The sequence below is a fragment of the Vicia villosa genome, unplaced genomic scaffold (assembly GCF_029867415.1).
Source record: "Vicia villosa cultivar HV-30 ecotype Madison, WI unplaced genomic scaffold, Vvil1.0 ctg.000816F_1_1, whole genome shotgun sequence".
Classification (NCBI taxonomy): domain Eukaryota; kingdom Viridiplantae; phylum Streptophyta; class Magnoliopsida; order Fabales; family Fabaceae; genus Vicia; species Vicia villosa.
Window position 1 is genome coordinate 564706 of NW_026705359.1, and position 25599 is coordinate 590304.

Here is a 25599-nt window from a genome sequence, read left to right on the forward strand (position 1 = left end):
TGCACATAGACAGATTCATGCACCATTTGCATGGTTTCAATTCTGCATGGGTTCGTGAACAGTTGCCTCCTTCCCGTCGCCCGCCGGAGCCGCCTCATTAACGCCGCGAATAGCCCGATCGCTCCGATGCGACGTGCCTAAGTGCTCAAGTGCCGTCTACAAGCCGTCACTAGCGCCTCTACGCCCACGCCCCAGACCCGGACCCGGAGTCGGAGTCGGAGCCGGAGCCGGTGTCGCCGGTGGCGACACCGGCGAGTGGTTGTAGGATTGGGACAAGTGGCAATAATGCTTGGGACCACCACATTGTCAGTGTGGCACTTTATCCTCTTTTGTCCTTTTGTTGGGTTAATGTCATTAATTCTTTTATAAGGACTTTGAAAATGAGTGAATCTTCCAATGTGAGACTTTATTACATGCATTTATTAGCATTTACTCATTTTCATCATTTGTCATTTTAGAACACACTTGTAATCATTATACCATTTAATAATTACAACAATCCCCCACTTGTTCTAATAATGAAAATTCCAATTCCAGAATATAGAAGATAAAAGTGTTAATACAGTTAGGTATCTTTCGATTTGAACTTAACCTTAGTAACAACAATGCAAAGTCTAATCGGAACGTTAGGTAGCTATGCTTTGAACCATTATCCCATGTGATCAGACTGGCATTGCTATACACACACTTTTAAGGTTTTCTTCGCCTACATATCTCGCCTAGCACTATTTATGGCCATGTGCTTTTCCTGTTTTCATGAATTTTTCATGAGAGAAACTCCAACTCTCACTTTGAGACGGCACCATCTCGAAATTCACATAGGTGAAGTTTTATCTCTATATCCTTGATATAGTACTTCATTAAGAGTTTCCTTAAAACTCAACCCTCAATTATGTTATAGTCAACATTATCACGAAATGTTGCACCAACTTCCAAATCAACGACTTGTTGTTACCCATTGAATCTTAGGTTAAGATGTATTAACTTCAGATTGGGTTGCTATCATTGTCGGAACCCTTATTCAAGGAGTTTTAATCCCATACCTTTCGAGGTAGACTTTACTAAATCTCTGGCTAGTGGTTTAGTAAAAGGATCAGCCAAATTATAGCTCGTTTGTATATATCTCAGTGAAATAATCCCATCCTTTATCATTTTTCTCACGAGAGAATGTCTCAGACCTATGTGTCTAGACTTTCCATTGTATACTTCACTGAATGCTCTAGCCAGGGTGGCTTGACTATCACAATGTATCAACACCTTTGAAACATTATCTTTAGCTAATGGAACCTCTAAGAAGAGATCCCTCAACCATTCTGCTTCTTGTCCAGCAGACGGCAGAGCCACAAACTCTGATTCCATGGTTGAAAGAGTAATGCATGTTTGTTTCTTGCTTTTCCAAGAAATCGCACCTCCAGCTAATGTGAATATCCACCCAGTTGTAGATTTATAATCTCCAACACTTGATATCCAACTTGCGTCAGTATATCCTTCTAGTATGGCAGGAAATTTACCATAATGAAGACCAAGGTTTTTAGTCTTTGACAAATATCCAAAAATCCTTGTTATTGCCTTCCAATGTTCATCATTTGGATTGCTAGTAAATCTACTCATTTTACTAACAGCAAATGCTATGTCTAGTCTAGTACATTGCATTAAGTACATTAGACATCCTATAGCACTTGCATATTCCAATTGTGCCACGGATCTTCCATTGTTCTTTTGAAGTTTGACACTAGGATCAAACGGAGTGGTTACTTCCTTGAAGTTAAGGTGTTTGAACTTTTCCAACATTTTTTCAATATAATGTGTTTGATTGAGTTCATAACCCCCACTATTTCGTCTTACTTTGATCCCTAGTATAGTGTCAACTAATCCAAGATCTTTCATCTTGAATGTGGAAGTTAGAAAACCTTTGTTTCTAAGATTCCACTCATCTCATTGCTAATAATCAACATGTCATCAACATATAGACATAGAAAGATAATAGCATTTCCACACACTTTTGTGTACAAGCATTTGTCACAAGAGTTTGGAATGAAACCATTTGAAAGTATGGCAGTGTCAAATTTTTGGTGCCATTGTTTTGGTGCATGTTTTAAACCATATAAAGATTTGACAAGTTTACATACCTTTTGTTCATTTCCATGAAGTGTGTAGCCTTCTGGTTGCTCCATATAGATTTCCTCGTCAAGATCGCCATTTAGGAATGCTGTTTTAACATCCATTTGATGTACAATAAGGTTGTTCAAGGAGGCTAGTGCAAACAAAATTCTAATCGTTGTAGTTTTTGCTACTGGTGCATATGTATCAAAATAATCGATACCTTCCTTTTGTCTAAATCCTTTTGCAACTAGTCTAGCCTTGTAGGTGTTTAATGTACCATTACTGTGATACTTCTTCCTAAACACCCATTTGCATCCGATGGGTCTTGATCCCTTCGGAAGATCAACTAGTTCTCAAGTATGGTTCGACATAATTGAATTCATTTCATCTTGGATAGCATCCTTCCAAAAAGAAGCATCTCTAGAAGTCATTGCTTCTTTATATGTTTTAGGATCATCTTCGATTTGAAGAATAATAGGAATTTTATGAACATCGTTCTTGTTATTTCCTTCAATTAGAAAAACGGAAATAAGTTGAGAATCGATTTCATCCGGTCCTAGACCTTTATTTTTGTGTGCCCTTTTACTTCTTCTTGGTTCGGGCTGTGTTTCAACCATCCGAGTCGAATCATTGTCACAAGACTCTTTGATCGTGGGATTCTCTGGTTCTTTATTTTTGGTAATAAGATTTTCAAAGAATTCCACATCTCTAGATTCGACAATTACATTAGACTCTAAATTTAAAAGTCTATATGCTTTACTATTTGGTGCATATCCAATGAAGGCACATTTGATCCCTCGAGGACCCAATTTTGTTCTTTTGGGGTCCATATTTTTGTAATATGCCACACACCCCCACACTCTAAAATAATCAATATTTGGTGATCTTCCTTTCCATTTTTCATATGGAGAGATTCCAGTTGTTTTTAATGGAATTCTGTTCATTATATGACATGCGGATAATAATGCTTCACCCCACAAATTAAATGGCAATTCTGAATGCATTAACATAGCATTAATCATTTCTTGATATGTTCTATTTTTTCTTTCGGCCATGCCATTTTGTTGTGGTGTGCGAGGCGCAGAACATTCATGTATAATGCCATATTCTTCACAATATGCATCAAATTCTGCCGAGAAGTATTCACCGCCTCTATCACTTCTAAGTACTTTTATGGTAGTACTTAATTGATTTTCGACTTCCGCTTTATATGTTTTAAAAGCATTAAAGGCATCGTCTTTATGCTTTAAGAGGTATACATGTGTGAATCTAGAACAATCATCAATGAATGTTATAAAATAACGTTTTCCCCCACGGGTCAACATTCCATTGAATTCACACAAGTCAGAGTGCACAAGATCAAGAACATTTGTTTTTCTTTCAACACTTTTGAAAGGTTTCTTAATCATTTTAGACTTAACACATATTTCACATTTTCTGAAACCATGAATGTTACATGATATCAATCCAGATTTAATTAGTCTATTCATAGTACTAATACCAATATGTGCTAATCTAGAGTGCCATAATGAAATAGATTCAAGCATATAAGCAGAATTAGAAATTTCATTAATAATATTATCAGTAGTACATAGTTTGATCATTCCCTCAGCGGAATATCCTTTTCCTACAAATATACCATTACGGGTCAATATTAACTTGCCCGATTCATACACAGATTTAATGCCAGGTTTTCCCAACAAGTCCCCACTAACGAGGTTTCTATTCATATCGGGAACATGAAGAACATTGATGAGAGTGACTTTCTTTCCAGAGGTGAAGTTGAGTTCGACGGATCCTGTTCCAACGACTCTTGATCGGACCTCATTGCCCATTTGTACCTCCTGTCCATCATTGACTTTGGTATATGTTTTGAATGCCGCTTTATCATAAGACACATGTACAGTTGCACATGTATCATACCACCATCCTTGGACTTTTCCTTTGATGGCCATAATTTCGCTTACAGTAGCGATTATGTCGTCATTTGCATGAACAGCATTAACTTCATTTTTGGGCCTGTTGTGCCTGCAATCTCGAGCATAATGTCCGGGTTTGCCACATGCATAGAATCCATTTTTAGTACCCCTTTGTCCACCAGAGTTTTTGAACCTGTTATGATCTTTCTTTGGACCAAGATGATTTTTTGTACCATCATACTTTTTCTTTCCTTTTGCAGCAACAGCATTTGCCTTTGCAAATCCGGAGGACTTGGGCTTTTCACGATCCTTCGTTTCTTCCTCGATTCGAAGGTGTTTCTGGAGTTTCTCCAACGAGAGATCCTCGGAACTATGCAGCAATTTCTTTCTGTATCCTTTCCATGAAGGTGACAATTTTGCTATGATTGCACCGACTTGGAAAGCCTCAGGGACATCAATTTTTACGGCCTTTATTTTATTCACGAGAACCTGTAACTCGTGTACTTGTGCAAGAATAGGCTTTGAATCCAACATTTTAAAGTCAAAGTATTTAGATATTAAGAACTTTTTCGTACCTTCTTCTTCGGCTTTAAATTTGAATTCAAGTGCCTTCCAGATTTCCTTTGCAGATGCGGTATCAGTGTAGAGATCATAGAGACGATCGGATAATGTGTTCAGGATGTGTCCACGGCACAGCAATTCATCTTCCTTACGTTTCTTTCTCTCCTTCTTTATTTCATCGGTGTCATCTGGAGTGGGTTCTGGAATTTCCTCCAAGTCAGGATCCAAGACATATTGAATTTTCAGAGTAGTCAGGAGAAAGGTCATTTTGTCTGCCCAACGGGTATAGTTTGTTCCATCAAAGCGATCTAGTTTCACAAGATCCTGGTTCATGAGTTTGATGCTTGAAACAGAAGCGTCGGTGGCCATGGTTGATAATACTTTAAGAATGTTAGAAATATGTGTTTCAATGGAGAGGACCGAGGCTGGAATCGTGAACGGAATCACTTTCCTTAAAGTATTTCAAGCACTCCCGAAATGTCTTAGAGTTTTGATGCAGGAATACCCAGGATAATTCAGCCTTATCGAGTTTGCGCAAGACCGGCGAAAACTCGAATGCAGCGAAGAACGATCTGGAATTATTCAAAGGATTTTCGGAATTTGTGATGTGATTTCTGAATGCGGAATCATCTTTATATAGACCACGAAAATATTAGTTTCAAAGGTTGCGACCCTTAATGAAACAATATATTTTTCAAAAGTTATGACTGTTGCACATAGACAGATTCATGCACCATTTGCATGGTTTCAATTCTGCATGGGTTCGTGAACAGTTGCCTCCTTTCCGATTCAAAATTCAAATCACGTACACTGAGCAAAATATAGCACCCGGCCGGAGCCGCCTCATTAACGCCGCGAATAGCCCGAAAGTGCTCAAGTGCCGTCTACAAGCCGTCACTAGCGCCTCTACGCCCACGCCCCGGACCCGGACCCGGAGTGGTTGTAGGATTGGGACAAGTGGCAATAATGCTTGGGACCACCACATTTGTCAATGTGGCACTTTATCCTCTTTTGTCCTTTTGTTGAGTTAATGTCATTAATTCTTTTATAAGGACTTTGAAAATGAGTGAATCTTCCAATGTGGGACTTTATTACATGCATTTATTAGCATTTACTCATTTTCATCATTTGTCATTTTAGAACACACTTGTAATCATTATACCATTTAATAATTACAACATATTCTAGAGGGAAAGTGGATTCTTAGCATTGAGTGTAAGTGCAGTTTTTATAAAATTTCTTTCTATGTTATTTCTTTCCTACTCATCTGTATAATAAAGTAACAGTCAAATAGTCTCTTATATTTGTTTTTGGTTTTGTTTGCGCTAAGCAGGGATTAAAGTTTGCATAAAAGAAACTGAATCTGTTGATGAGGACTGTTATGAAGTTAATGTTGACATCCATGGAATTAAGGATGGCCTCATATATTTCATAATTGTCATTCTATGAATAGTTATTTTTGTTCTTCAAAGAAGTGCTTCTAACATAAAAGAAACTGTAATAGTAATGTGCCCCTTCTATTTGCTACCATATTTATTTGCGTTGTTTTTAATTACCATGCATTATTTTCATAAACTTTATCTAAATTGGTATCTTCTATAAACCATTCTTAATATATATTAGCTGACCCCTATAATGTGATAACTTTTATTGCCTAAAAAATTAAATGCAAGTAACTGATATATGGAAGCATATATACCATGACTTAAAGGAAGATGTAATGTGAACAGTGTGATTTTTGGAAACAGCCCCTATATTTATTTACAATTGGTTATAAGTTATATAGTTGGATGGATATAAATTGAATTAAGCTAGAATAATTGCAGCCTATTACAAATTTACAATAAACACTTCTTTGTTTGCATATGAACTTGTGATAAGTTTTGTTATGCAACAACCAAAGCGGTTATTCCAAATATTTTTAAATGGGAACAAGTTTTTTCAAATTATCTTTGACACTTCTTTGTTAATCCAAATATTTTTTAAATAAGAACAAGATTTTAATGATCCAAATATATAAATTTAATTAATATTTACATATGAGAAAATATTGGATCGATCCAAATAATATTTAATATACAATAATTTTAAAAATAATATATGAATAATTTAAATATATATTATTGATGTCTTTCTTTTAAAAACTGAAAATTGGATACAATTTTTCTTTTAAAATATATCTTTTTTTTAAAATAATAAACTGTTTTAGTAAAAAAAAAACATGTCTTGCAAATGTGTAGTATCCTTGCATGAAGCCAAGCTAGAAACTCTATCAAAATGTATATATTACGTTATTATTAAAAACTAATATAAATAAGTATTATTTTAAAATAAATGAGTTTAAAGTGAATTATTTAAATATTACATCATAAAAAAATGTGCGATCTTTAAAATAGTCTAAATAAAATATTATCAAAATAATATATATATTTTTTTGTTTTGAAAATAAGTTGTGTTGAGTTTTGTTTTGACAAGAAAATTTTTAAAATATACAAGTATACTTTCAAATGTGATTGAATATCTTAAAGTGAATTATTTTAAGGAGATTTCTTTGCCAACCTCCCAACCTTTTAGTCCACCTCTGGCGAAAAACCCAAACTATCCCTGACTTCGGAAGTTCATTTCTGAAACGTCTTTTTTTTGAAAAAATTATCTTATTTCGGAAGTTCTATTCCGAAATGCTGTTTTCGGAAATGAACTTCTGAAATACTGCGTGTTCTGCAGATTTAACAAAACACTCCCCCTCCCCCATTCATTTACCCTAACTCAAATCAAAAACAACCAAAGGCGAAAATTTGTGCAAACACACTTTCAAGGCTGCATCAAGGCTCCAATCACATTGCTATACAACATTCAAAAGCCCACAAATCACTCAATTTGTAAGTTTTGAATTTGTTAGATTCATTATTCAAATGCATGTTATTTAGGGTTTCAATTGCATAAATGATATATGAACTGGTTGTTAGTAGTATTTAGGTTGTTTAGAAGCATTTTGAATTAGTTTTAGGTTTGGTTTTGGGTCTGCCATGGAAGTTGCAGAAAACTCCATCGCAGGGGTGTTTCGGAAGTTCATTTCCGAAAACACCTCCTTCCCAGTTTTCGGAAATGAACTTCCGAATTGTATCAGAAGTTTTATTTTTTTAGTTTTTTATTTTGTCTCGCATATTAATCGATTTCAATTGTTTACAGGAACATGTCAAACAACCAACCAGCACGCATCAGACAGGAGGTGAAGGAGGTGAAGAAGGTTTCGACCGGCTCTACTTCGTGCTCTCGCGGAGTGAAGGATGTGAAGGAGAAGAAGAAGGTTTCGATCGGCTCTACTTCTCGTTCCCAAGAGGCCTGGGGCCCGGATGCTCAAGCTCAACTATCTGGCGTGAGAGTCGTGGTTGATGCTGATGGTTCTGAGACTGAGTGGGATGCGGATTGGTATCAGTATCTTCATTCAGAGGAGTTCACTCGTCGGGCAGAATAATGTGTTTTTATTTTGTTTGATGTGTTTTGTGTAACGCTCGTCGGGCCGAATAACGTTTTTTGTTTTGTTTGACGTGTTTTGTTTTGTTTTGATTTCGGATTGTATCTTTCGCACAGTGTTTTTGGATTTTATTTATCATATTAGTATTTTCTATTTATATGTCGCTTATTTTATTTTCCATTTGCGTTTAATTAAAATGCGAGACTGTTTAAAAAAAAACATAAAAGCGCTTATCTTATTTTAAATATTTTTTGAGAAAGGGCAATTGTACAAGAGGTGGAACCAAACCCTTGTAACTTTGATACCTAAAAAAGCTAATGCTAAAAGTATTAAAGATTACAGACCCATAGCCTGTTGTACAACTGTTTACAAAATCATAGAAAAAGTGATGGCTAATAGATAAAGTGGAGTTCTGCCCAACATTATTAGTAGAAATCAGGTTGCTTTTGTGCCAGGACAGGATATACATGATCACATTTTGCTTGCTTATGAACTGGTTAAGGGCAGGACAGGATATACATGATCACATTTTGCTTGCTTATGAACTGGTTAAGGGTTATAGTAGGAAGGGAGGGATACCAAGCTGTATGATGCAAATGGATGTGCAGAAAGCTTATGACTCTGTTGATTGGCAGGCACTGAAGAAAATCATGGCTGAAGTTGGCTTCCCTGGAAAGTTTATTGACTAGACTATGATAGCAGTTACTACAGTGAGCTACAAATTCAACATCAATGGTACTATCTCAAAAAGCATGAAAGTAGGAAAAGGATTGAGACAGGGTGACCCTATCTCACCTCTATTCTTTGTAGTGATCATGGAATACCTACATAGGAAAATTAGTGAACTGAAACATGATCCTAAGTTTAAATTCCATGGTAAGTGTGAGAAAATTGGGTTGTGGATATGAGTTTTGCAGTTGATCTTTTGTTGTTCTCTAGAGGAGATGAAGGATTTATACAACTGGTGATGGACAAATTCCATGAGTTCTCTAGGTAAACTGGTCTGGTGGCAAATCCTACCAAATGTAAAATATTCTCTGGGAGTATTGATCAGGAGAAAGAGAAGAAAATGACTGCTATTACAGGATTTAGAATAGGCAGACTCCCTGGATCTATAGGAATGAAATTGTATATAATACAAATGATAAAGATAATGAGAGATATAGAAACATACCAAGTGAGATTATAGATATAGTTGTAAATAGAGTTTGGAGAAAACCAAACCTTAGAGAAAGAATTGCTCCATTACTCTTATGAGTTTGGTTTAGGTTTTGATAGTGTTTTCATGCTGGACCCTATGGATCGCATTTTGTGTGTATAACGTTTTTTGGAATTTTATATATAATTCTTATTCTTCCAAAAAAAAATATTTTAAATGATATTCAAATATATTTTTAAGTGTGATTGATTATTTTAAATATGAGATAATTATTAAACAATTTATTGAATATTTATTTTTAAATAATTATTATGTCATATACTATTTGAGACCCTTTGAAATATTTAAAAACAATTAAATTGAGAAATACTTTAAAAATATGTGAGAATATTTTAACATGTTTTTAAAATATATTTAAATATTATTTAATTATTTTAAGATCATTAATAATGTGCTTAGTTTTATAAAATAAGTAAACATGGTTTAAATTAAAGGATTTACAACTGATTTGATTTGAAGATGGTTAGAATTAATATTTTAATTTGTTGCTCCATATATCAATTAATATTTTATTTTTGTTGGAATAAATAGTCTTGATTTAAATAAAAATTTATTCTTTGCTGATGAATGTGAGTTGCCTTATTTGTTTTCCAAATAATTATTGTTGATTTTAATTAAAAAAATTATATTAAAAAAAATGTACATCTAATATTTAAAAAATGTACATCTGAAACAAGACATAAAGTTATTGATCAAAATATTGATTACTAACGGGACATAAAGTTACTGATACAATTTTTTTTAACGGGACAGAAAGTTACTTAATGTTGATTATTTATTTCTCAAATAATGATTATTAATTTTAATTAAAAAAATGTACATCTAATATTCAACAAACAAAAATAAATGTACATTGAAACGAGACATTAAATTATTGATTAAAATATTGATTATTAACGGGACATAAAGTTACTGATCAAAATGTTTTTTTGTTAATTATACTTTTAATTATTATTTTTTTACAGGTAACCAAACATTTTTTTAATTAAAAATTATATATCCAAACAGCTACGTGTCCCGTACCAGAATCCGTGCGAACGCAACGGATTTGTTACTAGTTTTGTTATATAAACTCATGGTAATTTATTCAACTAGTTAAATGGATTATTAGAGCAAATGTGAATAGGAGAGAGAAGAGGTAAAGTTATTAGGGAAGTCCAAACATCATTCTGAGCAGCCATTTGAGATATGCAAGCCTGCCGCTGATGCAAATAAAATAATGAAAAATTGAACAACTCATAGGACACAGCCTGGAAAGTTCCTATGAACAATATCTGTTACCAAAAAAACAAAAATGGTAATACTAATTTACATGAATATAGTGAAGGATGTGAAAGATCATCCGCTCCTGTTATTCATTCTGGAGCCTGAAAAAATAATGGCAATGCTATATGAGAACAGAAAAGAAAATAGTAATTGAATGCACTCCGGCTCCAGGCCCTCCCTCGCCCTCAAAATTTGCAGAAGCATTACGTATAAAATGAATAGTGTTAGTCAATTCCCTTAGCCAACAAACATGACCAGCACTCATTTGTCAACCATGAGATCAAAACCTGACATGTATTTGAACCAAAATTTGCAGAATGGAAGACTTCTTATACTTTCGGGTCTTTTAAGAACATACAAACTTATTAGACACTGTCTCCTGAACTGCCAGTAGAATACATAGAAGAAGTTGGTAATCCACGAATTTTAGGCAAGCCAGTTGTTTCAGGCGAATTGTGTCCCCATTCAACTGTTTCAGCTTCAAGAGGTAGGTCATCCAAGTCCTACAAGATGAAATACAGTTATCAGAGACCAACCATATTTTGGAATCAACATGATTAAGCAGGAAAGTTCATGGATTTCGAGATCATATAAATATATATCTTGGATAATAGTAACAGTAACAGGTCAACTACACTCATGTAGAAAATGTCATCATGTTCAAAACATTGAGGTCAATAGCCTATTTGTTCACAGAAAATCAAGGTTTTAATGATAATCATATACAAACAAACCAATTACCAATGTACAACTATTACGAGTGTTTACCGTGCGAGAAGCCAATGTCAGTAGCCAACAATTAGAATCAAGGAGAACCACAATTGTCTTCTAAACAAAATATTAATTCCATTAAATATAGATGGGCAGCCTAAGCATATGTTTGGTTCAAGAAGAAAGTGAGAACGGGAAAGATGTAAAAAAAAAGTGAAGAGAATGAAATAGAAAATCGAGTACATTTGACGCATTGTCTGATAAAAGAGAAAGATGAGACAAACAAAAGATAAAGAATTGTGTTTTCCTCTCTCTCCTTGATTGCTTGGAAAGAATCTCATAAGAGAGAAAAGACAGATATCATTGAGTTAAAGCTTTGGGTTGAAATTTTGTACTTTACGATATAAATCACCATGCACCTTCTCATGTGATATAATTATAAATCACATTTCATCAAATCAGATCCATCAAATTAATAATCAATTAAACTAAAATAAGTATTAAAATAAATTAATTAAATTAGTTAAATCTGAGAGTGGAGATTTTGTATGATGTTTGGAATTATCACCAAGCCAGCACCACGGACCTTCTCATGTGTTATAAATCACATTTAATCAAACGAGATCCATCAAATTAAAATAAGTACTAAAACAAATAAATTAAGTTACATACAATTTAATTAATTAGAAGTAATAATTTATATATCAAACTAATAAATTAATTCAATTTATAATAATCAATAAACTAGTATGTTGGTTTAAACTAAAGGACATTTTTGTCTTTTTAAAAAATAATAACATTTCTCCCTTCCTTCGGTCTTTGTCTATTTCTTCGCACTTTCTCTCGATAAGTGGATAGGGAAAAAATGTAAAATATGGGGTACATTGTTTTTTTTCCCTACTAAGAAATCAAGAGAAATCTCTTCAACTTACCTTAAACCTCTCACTTTCCAATTTCTACTCTACCAATCACATTCACACCCTATAGGATTAGGAGAGCAAATAGAAGCTTTTAATGGGTTAGACTTGTGCCAAGTATTCTCAATTGGATGAGTAACAACTTTCAGAATAGCTTTGTAACCATCTTGGAATGAGTAACGGTGCCCCTCCATTCATGACCACCAATCCCATACATACACCACCCGTCAACTTACATTAAAAGTTTTTAAATTTTGTGGGCCCCATTGTTTTTTACTCTCTCTTCCCTACTTCTCTCCTAACAAATCAAGAGAAATTATCAATCTCTCTTCAACTTCCTTGTCACCTCTTTTCTCTCTATAGATGTTGGTCTAAGTGAGCAGATCAACGTATAGGTGTTGGTCTAAGGTGAGCAGATCAACGTTATTAACAACTATCATGAGCTCTCCTCAGAAAATCACAGACAATTTTTTAAAGGAGATCCAAACTATCATAAAATAACACAGAACTTTAGTTAGAAAGTGCAAACTGAAGTGTTAAAAGAATCTCACTCGAAAAGCTTGTTGATAAGCTCGGAGCAGTTCTCGACAGCGCTTTCTTTTGACGGATATCTCATTAGGCTCTTGCAACATCTCTTCAAACAGATCGTCTCTGGTTTTTAAATGACATAAAGAGCAAAATTAGCAACCAAAATCAGAAAAATTATATCAACTCCAAAATAAATTTGAATCTCCAGGCTACAGCCATGTTACCTGTATAGATTTGCGATGAAGACATTGTGCAGCTCTCTCTTCGTGTTATTTACCTAGTTATAGAATGCATGGAAATTCAGGTATATTCAAAAACACTCAAGTAGCAAAGGGAATATACTAAACTGCAACGCTATTCGATTTTCTGGAATTATCAACATATTTTATAGATCTCTTAAGACTTGTTTGTTTCCATCTTTCATATATTTCTTGACTTGTTTTACTTATTTAACAAGGATCAGCCTATCAGGATAAGGATAAGGATCAGGGCATTGTCTTTTGTAACACTATCACACACCATATTATTGATATTATATTCTATCATTCAGATACTCCTCATCTTGCCTTTTTCGTAACCTAAATTTTTGTAGATACCACAGCCCACAAAACAAGCCTATATCTAAATTACTAAAGTTAGAGTGCATAAATAACAAATCAAGTAGAGAAATTGCAACTACTAATAACGATTCTATGCACTTTTTATGCAAAGGCAACGAGTGGATTAGCACGCAATATGCATACATTTGGTTGATGGTCATTAATCACAGATTGCAAAATAGATTCGGTACATGGGAACATAAGATTTTGGTGTACCACCTAACATACCATTCGATTTTGAAAGAATCATACACTAGCTCTAAACTTATCACTGAAATATTTATTAAAAAATGTAAAGTCAAAAAGAAGGGAAAGATACCAAGAAGTGCATAATCGCCTTAGGAATAAGATCCTCAACATTTTTTCTGACAATCTCGTAATATGACCTCAAAAGCAACTTTGTTACTGTAATTTCAACAGCTAGTGTCTCTGAACTTCTCTCAGATGGCCTCAAGACAGAAGGGGGCTACAAAACCCAAAGCACATTAAATATGGATGCAGGCGTGCGCACACACACTCATAAAACAAATTGTCAAGAAATGAATGCATCAATTTCAACTTTAACATAGTATATACACCTCTCTCAAATGAATTGTAGAGGATGAATGCACACTCTGAACTGGATCATAATGAGGTTTACTATTTGTATTCTCCCTCATAGACACACGGTTATCACCTCCACCAAAAATAGATGAGATCCCCCAACTAGATCCACCAGCGGCTCCTGAGGGAAACAAACACCACGCAACCAAAAACATCAAAGACAGTTGATTGACCAAAAACAAAATAAAGGTGCCAAACTAAATGCATAACAAAGCACATGCCTCCGAAAACTCAAATATTAAAATTAAAAAACAACGTACCTGAATGCACTACTTTATCAGTATCCGATACAGCACGCACACCCTGTTTTTTTCCATATCATTAGTAATTTAGTATCAACAAATTAGAACAAGATAATATAGTATCCCTCATCTTGCCATGAAAAGTAAAACCTCCAGTCAACAAAACAGGATAAAATTACATGATCTGCCATTCCACCATTGGCATGTCTTGCAAGAATAGGTCGAGACTTTACACTTCTTTCAGAAGCTAATCCTTTCTCAGAATCCAAAGCGTCCTAATAGAAATTAACGGGAGAATTTCAAACCAAAAATAGGAAAGCACAAATTAGTTTTCACAGCTAGTATGAAAAACAATGTATAGAGCCCACAAAATGTATGTGTACCTTCAATTTAGAAACTGGCAGAGAAACTGTAGAAGACTTGGTCTGTTGAACTGCAGCTTCTAATGCTTTACTTCCACCAATAAAATTTGGGTGGGAAGTGTTTATGTAATCCATCTGCAAAATGCAGTAATTTAACCAAGACATTGAAGATAAGGAATAGAAGTTTCACTTTAATAGACAGACCATCATCTTAATAAGCCAATCTTTGTTAACAGGTTTCTACTAGAACTCCAAAAAATTATGAATATAGTAGGATTCTAGATGAAAAGAGGAGAAAATTATATGAGTTTGAATATTACTAGTAATAGCTTGAGACTAACTCGGTACAAAAGAATAAACGCCAGTCCTTATTTATAGGAATCCATAGGCTCAATCTTAACTAAATAGAGAAATTAGGAAACTAATCATAATAATAATAATTAACATAAAAACAAGCTTTGAAAACAGTCCAAGATACTCTAATAATCTAAGATAGTAAAATAGATATTATAAGATATTTTCTAATGCTCTAAGTTCTCAAGCTAAAGCTTACCAAGTTTTAAACTTGTTACAAATAATTCGTTTGAAATAGAAAATATAACACCTGACATAATTAGACCTAGAAAAGATATATTGGATAAACCAATGAAGAACTCCAGAACAATCAACCAATAAAGGTTGTGCTGAAGAAAAAACCACCTAACAACAACCAATGAAGAAACTACCGGTGACATTCATGAACAGCGGACAACCCAAAACGATATAATACTAAGCCAGTGTTAACAGCAGCTGAAATCCAAAGTAGAAGATGTCACATCTTCAAACAAAACCAAAAAGGATGAATGGCCAGTGCTATCCATAGCTGAAGCCTCGGCTAGTAGGTGTAAAACCTTCAAACCGAACTGAAACAAATTGAGTTCTGGAAACAGCAGCATAAACAGATACGTAGTGCAGCAAGCGACATCAGCTCTAAAGACGCAACTCGACTATAACAACCGGAAGCATGTCTAAATACTAAAATGAAAGTTGCAGTAGAAGGGGAAGCATATCTATATTTACGTAACACATAAGTAAAATTTCATCATACCTCCATTTCTATGATGTGTGTGATCATAGTCTCTGAGGGTTCAAGGCCTTCTCGTAAAAAGTTTCCAATAACTTCATCCATGTGTTTTCTCAAGAAAGGGAATCGCTGCAGTTCAGTCACCATACAGCGATGGCTGATCTGAAAAGAAGATATTTTAATCTGGCACACATTTGCAGAAGAAATGGAAAAGCTATAAATCCTTACCTTCATTAACTCGTCATATATAAACCTGGCACATTGAAGACTTGGATCCAATAGCCGAGATATCTGCCTCCGCACAAGGACTTCAAATGGAACCTAGTTAGATGGAAATAATAGATAAGTATGTTCTTTTTTTAATACCAAAGTATGTTCTGCAGTTGGGGAAAAATTGCTCCATCAATGATTCAATAGTATAAATATGTGTTCCTTAAAGAAAACGGAAAATTATATGTGATGGCAACAAGACCTACATCTGGAACAAAGAGTGCTGCTTTAGGTCCAGTTGCATTCTGTATCGCGGTACGAATATCATCATCAGTCAAGTCTTCACACGGATCCACTTCCTATAAGATACATTAAATGACATTAAATAATAGGACTTATAAGCTAGCTGAAGAGAGCAACACAATAGTAATTGGATCTCATGACTTTATTGTTGCCTAAATAAATGTATGCTCATATAAAACATGATTTTTCTTTTCCCTTTTAGCCCTTCAATTTGATACCAACTTGTATGCAACATAGTTTGTTTGAACAGTAAAAACAAGGCACATGAAGCATTTAGTTCAACATTTGCAAAATCATTAATAATACTTGACATCATCATCGCCTTTAACAAAAATCAAATTGCATATTGTAATAGATCCCAGTAGTTTTACTTTATCTTTAGAAATTATTATTTGAATTTTAATTAATTTTATTCTAGTGTATGGGTCTGTTAGCGAAATCTAAACTTTTCTCTGTTTAAACAAATGAACTTCTCAAGAACAGTCACCGGAATGCTGCCGCTGCTGCCGGAGAAGTATCCATGTCCACCACCGCTGCCGAAAAGCATCAATGATTGCTGGTACTAACACGCGCCCTACCATAAGAACCGGAGACCGTCAATCTATCTACGCCAGAAACTATACCATCACAACGCAAACATCCATACGCATCCGGCCTAGCTCATCCTTATAAAACCGACTTGTAACGGGAGGATTGCTGTCGGTTATAAACATATGTTCATACTTCATACCATATATTTTCTGACATGGGACTCGTGACTCAACAGAACTATCTTATTGTAATATAACTTTGAAGTAATATAATATAAAACCTTTTTCTACATGCTATCTCACGAGCTCCCGTTTTGAAAGTCTAATTTCCGCATAAACCCTAGCCGTCAGTATATTTTTCCGCATTAGGTACACATTTTTCAGTGAAATGAATTTAGCTTCTTATTGCATCTTTTATGTCCGCAACAAATTTTTGCCATATTAGCGTCCATATAACCTTTGTCACAACCTTTGTCATAGTGCGTTTAAAACATCATAAATCACATATTCATGTCAACAACCATAACAATTCCTTCATCTCAAAACACCGAACAAGATGTTAAAAATAAAAGCAACACCACCAGACGCCCCACACGTTCCCAATGCATGAATGGTAGGTATGGCAAATTCTATGTCAGGAAAAGACAAAACAGAATGAAGGACAGTTAGTGCTTTAGGGAGCACATGGGCTGTCACAGCTGTCAGACAGCTGGCAGCCTCTAATAGGAGTATCATCCTAGGTTTTAGAATAAATATAGTGCCTGTAGCAGTAGTGGAGGCAGACTAGTACTGAAGTGGAATTCCCACCTAGGAGAGTAAAGGCCTCTCGAAGAGCCTCTCTTTTTATTTCTTTTCCTGCAGACTTTCTTATTTGCCCTAATCTGTGGTAATTCTTGAAGCTAGATCCCATTTGAACTCTAGCCATTATTGAATACAAACAGAATATTTGCTCAGTATCATTGTTATTTGTTTATTTCCTAGAATACTAAGTTGATTCCTATCAATTTGGTATCTAGAGCCTTGGTTACGTTTATCTACTGAATGGTCATTACCTACTGAATGTTCATTACACAAAGCATTATGGAAAACAGAGTCAACACAATCGAACAGAGGATGGATAGCGTCGAAGGAACTATGGCACAAATTTGTGAGTTGGTGTTGGAGCAACAAGCACGACCGCGGGTGACGGTGGAGCAGATTAGACAACTGATTCAAGAGCGACCTGCTCGAAATCGTAGACGAAAGGGAAGAGGTTACGAGGAGGAAGAGGACGATAAAGGTAGTGACCGGAGTACGTTGTCAAGGGAGTCGCGACCACGTCACAACCGTCTTGGAGGTGGAACCGGTCCCCGATTCTTCGGAAGTAGGCGGAGGTTGGAGATTCCACTCTTCAAAGGAGAAGATCCATATGGTGATGAGAAGAACGAGGTGGTGATGAGAAGAGGAGCCCCATGGAAGGATAGAGGAGGAAGTGTAAAATTCAAGGACCCCGGTGATTTTACTGGAGCCAGGAAGGACATGGAAAAAGGGGGTCCAGTTACCCATGATAAGTTTAGGGGTAGAAGGTTAAACCCACTTGAATTAGAGGAACACAGTAAGAAAGACTTGTGTTTCAAATCTGGTGACAAATGGAATAGGGAGCGTGTTTGTAAGTTCAAGCACAGGAAGTTAATGTTGTGTGAAGGGAGCAATGAGGAAGAGGCGGAAAAAGAAGTGATTACTGACCATAAGGTTGAGAAAGATGAGGGAGAAGAATTGAAAACCTTGAAATTGTCCTTGCAAAGTAAAGAAGGGGTCACTTTCAACAAGTCCTTCAAGGTGTGGTGTGTGATAGGGGAAAGAAAGGGGCTGACTTTAATTGACTCAGGAGCCACAAGTAATTTCATAGCTTCTGGGTTAGTGACTGAGTTGAAGTTGAAATTGGTGGATACTCATGTGTATGTGATAGAAGTAGGAAATGGAGACAAGGTCAGAAATCAAGGTGTGTGTGAAAGGTTGAAATTTCAGATTCAAGGAGTGGAATTTCAACAACATTTCTTCTTGATGGAGTTGGAAGGATCAGAGATGGTACTAGGCACAGACTGGTTAGCCAACTTGGGTAATATTGAAGCAAATTTTGGGAAACTCTGTTTGAAATGGGAAGTGGCAGGGGAGAAGTATAACATACAGGGTGACCTTTCCTTATGCAACCGGAAAGCTTCATGGAAGGCCATGTTGAAGGCTCTAGCAAATGAAGGAGTAGGTTTCTACGTGCAGTCACTAAAAGGGAGTAGGTTTAAGGGTCCAAAGGTGGAAACCTCATCTGAATGGGATACACTTTTGACAAAATTTGAGGATGTTTTTAGCATGCCTGCTGGTTTACCACTTAAGAGAGAGCATGACCATGCGACTGTGCGGAAAAATGGTGTCACTGTTCCAAATCTGAGACCGTACAGGAACCCTTTTTACCAAAAAAATGAAATAGAAAAGATAATCAAAGAAATGCTACAAGCAGGGATAGATTCCATCATGGTGGTGGTGGACAGACTTACTAAATATGCTTACTTCTTACCGGTGATTCATCCATATACAACCAAATACATAGCTGAATTATTTGTCAAGGAGGTAGTGAGACTGCATGGATTCCCTAGTTCCATAGTGTTTGAGAGAGACAAAGTGTTTTTGAGTAGTTTCTGGTCAGAGTTATTTAAGCAAGCTGGAACAAAACAGAAAAATAGTAGTGCATATCACCCTCAGTCTGATGGACAAGTTGAAGTGATCAATCGATGTGTGGAGACATTTTTTAGGTGTTTGACAGGGTTGAAACATAAGCAATGGCCTAGATGGTTAGCATGGGCAGAGTATTGGTATAATACTAAGTACCATGCTTCTCTGAAAAATACTCCTTTTGAAGCACTTTATGGTAGAGTCCATCCCACTTTAATCAGAGGTGATGCACACCCTTCAGCAGTTGAGGAAGTTAATAATCTGACAGCTGAAAGGAATGAAATGATCAAGAAGATGCAAGAGCAATTAATGAAGGCTCAAGGTCAGATGAGAACACATGCTAATAAACATAGAAGGGAGGTAAAGTATGATTTGGGAGACATGGTCTATCTAAAAATAGCACCATACAAGCTCAAGAAGTTGGCCAAAAGAGTTAATCAGAAGCTGAGCCCAAGGTACTATGGCCCATATGAGATAATCAAGAGGGTGGGAGCTGTAGCTTATGAACTTAAGCTACCTGAAGATACCAAGGTGCATCCTGTCTTTCATGTTTCCTTGCTGAAGAAGGCAGTTGCTCCCTCAATGTTGCCACAACCCTTGCCCTCATGTATGAATGAGGATTGGCAGTTGGAGCCTCTTCCAGAGAGGGTTATTGATGAGAGGCTAAATGGACAAGGTGAGAGGGAAATGTTGGTGAAATGGGCAAATCTGCCAGAGTTTGAAAATTCCTGGGAAGTAGCTATGCAAGTTGAAGGAAGAATTTCCAGATTTTATCCTTGAGGACAAGGATAGTCTTTAAGGGGAGGGAATTGGTAGGTATGGCAAATTCTATGTCAGGAAAAGACAAAACAGAATGAAGGACAGTTAGTGCTTTAGGGAGCACATGGGCTGTCACAGCTGTCAGACAGCTGGCAGCCTCTAATAGGAGTATCATCCTAGGTTTTAGAATAAATATAGTGCCTGTAGCAGTAGTGGAGGCAGACTAGTACTGAAGTGGAATTCCCACCTAGGAGAGTAAAGGCCTCTCGAAGAGCCTCTCTTTTTATTTCTTTTCCTGCAGACTTTCTTATTTGCCCTAATCTGTGGTAATTCTTGAAGCTAGATCCCATTTGAACTCTAGCCATTATTGAATACAAACAGAATATTTGCTCAGTATCATTGTTATTTGTTTATTTCCTAGAATACTAAGTTGATTCCTATCAATGAACCACAAGCATTGTCCTCCCTTGATAAGGTTTTTGCTATTTTCTTGCAGATTGTAAGATCGGGTCATCCTTTTTCCATTTCAGTGGTCAAAATCATAGTTCGAAGATACTCAATTTTTATTTTTTTTGGGGCGACTCATTTTTTCGTGGATATTAACGCATTTCGGTGTTTTACACAAATTTTGTGCGCACTCCTATACCTTCTTAGCATCAACGACTGAGTTGTTCTAGCCTCTTCATTGCTGTTTGTTTGGCATTGGAGTTGTTCCTGTTTCATGCATGATCTAAGGGCAAGACATTGGCAAGTTGTAGACTAGGTTTTTTTGTTCAAAAAAGGTGGAAATCTTGTTTCTTGGAGAAACAAAAAGCAAAGCGTAGTGGAACGATCAAGAGCTAAAGCAGATTTTAGAGTTATGGCACAAGAAACTTGTTAACTATTGTGGATGAAACATGTTCTAGAAGATTTTAAGACACTTCGTGAAGATCTTATGAAACTGTTTTGTGACAACGAATCGGTCATTAGTATTGCACATAATCCTATTCAACATGACAAAACAAAACACATTGACATTAATCGACATTTCATTAAAGAGAAGATGGGTAGTGGATTGATAACTACCACTTACATTCTTTGGAGGTACAAGCTGGCATATGTGTTAACAAATGATTTTATTTTTTATTTAATGAATTTTATCTTATCGTATGAGCCCGTTATGCAAAGCCCAGTAGATCTAGATTTTTCTCTATTTAAACAAATTAACTATTGTATTGTAACATAATTTTCAAATAATATATTATCAAACCTTTTTCTACATGTGTGAATGATGCAAGAATAATGAGCAGAAAACCTGTTTATGGGGATCTAAATTAAATAGGATAAATTGATTAGATGCACACCAACTACAACCAAATAGATATAGGCTAGGTGGGTCGTTATTTGCTAATAAATTACAAAGGTTAATGGCGTTATAAGTTAACTATACCCATTTGCTAATAAATTACACAGTTACAATCATATATACAAAAAACAAAAAGTTCATACCTCTAAACTCCTCACAAATATGGACTGAAAAATGTAATTAATCCGTGCTCCACCTGATAGTTCAGATGTAGACATCGCCTCATTCTTCCCCTCTACCATGGAGGAGAAAGCTTTTTTCAATAAAAAAAAATTAGAATTAGTGACTTTGGGAGATAAACAATTAGTTATATATTGAAAATCAATTGGCAAATATTATCAAAAACGGAATGATTTTGCAAATGTAAGAGCTGAAGAGGAGATAAGAAATCTTATGGTTGAGATAGTTAAGTACCGTCACAATATTTTGAAAGAATATTCAGGATAAGTGCGCCCTGCCCAGCCTGGAAGATATGAAGAATCATGTATAGATAAACTAAGGTATATGGCCAGTCAAAGCACGAAATGTGTTGCTTTATATAACAAGAAGGAGAATCGTCATACAGTATTATTTACAAATATCATAGAGACACATCAAAGTATTAACACATGCCTTGGACTCTGTGATATCTCCATAGCTTGCATGTTCCTTTGCAAGAGTGACTAGTGAAGTGCTTATGCGTGCTTTCAGCCCTGGTAGCACAGCCTTGATATGTTGTGCAAGGATCTGCAAGAGATGAACAGGCAAATATGTAAATAAATTTAAAATGCCCAGGTCCAGGAATTGGAATCTTCTAAGAATTTAAAACAGTTTGATCTTTTGGGTAATTTCTAGGAATTCCATATTTTAATTGTATGAGCAAGGTGAAGGTATAGTTAAGGCCAGCATTTAAGAAATTAAAATAAATAACAAAAACTAATTTGCATTTTCAACATTGCAAAGCCTACCTTGTTCAACTTCTTTGCCAATTGAGGAACGCCACAACTATCAGCTAGACCACTATATATCTTGAATAGCACAGAAGAAATCAGAATAAAGAAGTGACAAGTAATGAATATTACAAACTAGTATGCAATAAGTAATAACACTTCCTTACAGGATGATTGCGGAAAAACTTCTCTTCAGCATCAAGAGCATCCTTTATACTCCGATTCATCATAATATCCTAATTTGACATGAAAACAAAACAACTGGATTTTAGTATTACATGTTGACCTAGACACTGATCAATCAATTTATACAAGTGAATATTTGTTTGGGTTGATGACATATTGCCCTTGTGTGCATGCACTCAATATTTAATAACAACCCATTCTTAACAGATAGAAGCACATGCAAAGTCTAAATGTAGCAAGCCAGAAGCTGCTGTAATTCATAACAGCAAGATGGAATAGAACACATTACCTCCTGGCTCCGATTCACAACACCGACATAACCAAGTCGGAGGGGAATAATGTCTCCCTTTAACAGATTCCTAGCATCAGTACCTCTGTCCATGATGTCCAACTACAATCCAAGTCCAAGCAATTTTGTTCCTAAACTCGTCAGAACAAGCAAACCGCATAACAAAATTCATAATTACATTTTCATATCAGAGAGATATACTAAACCTTGGTTATGACACCTATCGTTCTATGACCTGCAACAAAGGGAAAGGGAAAAGAAAGCATTTAAAAACCAAACACATAGATTTCGAAAAAGATTAAATTGATTTAGGGATATAAAAAGGGCACCATCAGGATCAGCATTTCCAGCCATTTGAAGAGCATCAGAATTAGCCATATCTGAATTAGCAGGAGTAACAGCAAGAATGAGACAAGTGGGAACTTTGATATAGGACATGATCATGGTTCTAATTCGAGCTTCAATATCCGAAGGTTGATCACCGACCGGAACCTTGGTAATACCAGGGAGATCCACAAGTGTAATATCAAGTACATTAGGTGAAAAAATCTTGAGACGAATCTGCTTATCAGAAACACCTTTGTTCCCTCCAGCTTCCCTATCAGTTTCAGCCTTAAAAAAACATCAAATCATCATCAATATCTTATTCAATTCAATTCAATGCAACTAGTAGCGTTATTGAAATTGAGAGAAGTGAACAAACCTGAATTTCAGCACGGACTTGGGAGAAATCATGGAAGGTCCGGCCAGGTAGATGAAGAAACTCGGCGGATTCCGGTTGGGAGGATTGAATGTGAACGAGCTGGAGAACGAGAGGTCTTCTCGTGCAGATTTCGTTACCACGGGGGAGGAAGTCACGGCCGACGAGAGCTTCGAGGACGCTAGACTTGCCGCTACTCTGGCTGCCGACAACGGCAACCTGAGGGAGGTCGATGGAGGATTGGCTTCCGACGCGGCTGAAGATGTCTTGAAGTTTGTTGACTAGTGAGATTACGGAGGATCCGAGCGGGGCGCCGTCGTTGGCCGCCGCCATAACTTGATTAGGGTTTTAGCTGCGATTGGAATGGTGATAAGTGATTTTGTTAGTTGAATTGAATCTCAGCTCAACTCACTTCGTGTAATTCGCGGTTTTCAACTACTTTGAGTTCTTTCGTAAATGAAACAGGTTTTTTGAATGATGAGAAGAGGAGAAAAGTTAAGCAAATTTCGAGAGTTTGAAGTGTTCAATAATCAATATAATAATTCAGTCATTATTTTTCGCTAATGACAGTTGGGACTTCTGTGATCTGTCAACAAAAAAAATCAATTAGGAATTCTCCAAATATATGTTTATCAAAATCAATGAAAATCCTACACTTTAGAAGTGGCATAACAATTCACTTGTTCACGTTGATAAATTTAGGCAAAGTTAAATCCATCACATCCATTCAACACAATAACAAATGATTAACACGTTGGACTCTAGCTGTCAACAAAAATAGATTGGGTTCATTTCATCCATTTGACAATTTAAATGGTTAGAGCAATTCATCTATTTCATTTTTGTTTTTATTCAATCCATTAGTTAAACTGAAAATTATCAAATTCATTTGATAAAGAAATATCCAAACAAAATATAATTAGATTTCGTTGTAAAAACTTCGTAGATATTTTGTGAAATTTGAAATGGGGTTAAGTTACTTTCGTGTTCAAACCTGTCGTTGTCTGGCCTCAAATTATATCGTCACAAATCTTGTGTGGCATCTATGCTCTCCAAGCAAACCTCGGCGTGCAAAGTATTGCTATTGAACAATATGTTCAACATCGTTCGACAACATAACTCACACGCGCTTAAAGGGAGACTTCAGCACCTAAAAGAAAGCCTTCACAACACTCCCTAATAGAAAAATATTGTCTAAGAGGTTACGTTAGGATAGACTTGTGTTATTGTCCCAGAACCAGTCATGACAGAGAGAGACGAGGCTCTTTAGTAGAAAGAATCGCATAAGAGCGACAAAAGACTTGTGGTAAAGATCTGTGAGAGGTTTTATGCGCATTTCACAACCCGGAATCAACGCCCTGTAATTGAAGTCGCCTCAAGCGGGTCATCTGAGGAAATAAAGAGAGTTTGCGGTCATACAAAGACCAATTCACAGAGGTTGTTGTCGAGGTGAAAGGGTCTCAAGAAGGTCTTTAGTGTTGAATATTTGAGAATGGCCTTTTGAGATACCACCCCTTCAAGAAAAAGTTAGGGAAGAAGAAGGTGAAGGTTGTCTAGAAAATGTTATCTATGACTGAACCTTACATGCTTCTAGAGGAGAAGTTGACCATGCAATTTGACAACCCCGACTATATCGTGTCCCATTTCAGTAGCCCGACCGGTAAGGAGTCCCACCGGCGTCGAGATGACTTTGACTGGGGTATGTTGGGAAAGTACGACAAGTACACCTCCTAACGGTATCCTGGGAGAAAATTTATCAAGACTGTGCAATTATTGAGTTTCGAAAAGGAGGAATCTGACCTCCTAACCACATTAAAGAGACATCTCAGACAGGCAAATTAAAGTATTGTCGCTTCCACAAGAGTCACAACCACAACATTGACGATTGCATCCAACTGAAGGAAGTCATCAAAGGACTAATCAAGAGCGAACGGCTAACATAATATGTTAATAGGGAAAGCGGGATAGAGAGGAGTCACTTATGGGTAAGTCTCCCTCAAAGACCGCGGAAGCTGGAACAAGTAGAGAAAGCAAGGAGGCAAGTAAGGGAAAACGCTCCTACATCGCCGCAATA

General features: G+C 36.1%; 2 protein-coding genes across 2 annotated transcripts in view; both read right to left on the reverse strand.

Moving 5' to 3' along the window:
* LOC131631384 (uncharacterized protein C6C3.02c-like) overlaps positions 1–25599 on the reverse strand; it is a 65812-nt gene that overhangs the window by 18042 nt on the left and 22171 nt on the right. The window lies entirely within an intron of this gene.
* Positions 10445–24166, reverse strand: LOC131631380 (dynamin-related protein 3A-like). The gene is made up of 20 exons (XM_058902174.1): positions 23529–24166; positions 23155–23437; positions 23032–23060; positions 22826–22927; positions 22518–22586; positions 22369–22428; positions 22034–22147; positions 21836–21884; positions 21565–21674; positions 16045–16137; positions 15797–15889; positions 15593–15730; positions 14527–14640; positions 14323–14418; positions 14162–14204; positions 13877–14022; positions 13618–13764; positions 12924–12976; positions 12723–12822; positions 10445–11046 (listed from the first exon to the last, which is right to left on the reverse strand). The coding sequence occupies exons 1-20, from the start codon at positions 23856–23858 to the stop codon at positions 10909–10911; spliced, it is 2307 nt and encodes a 768-aa protein (XP_058758157.1). The 5' UTR covers positions 23859–24166; the 3' UTR covers positions 10445–10908.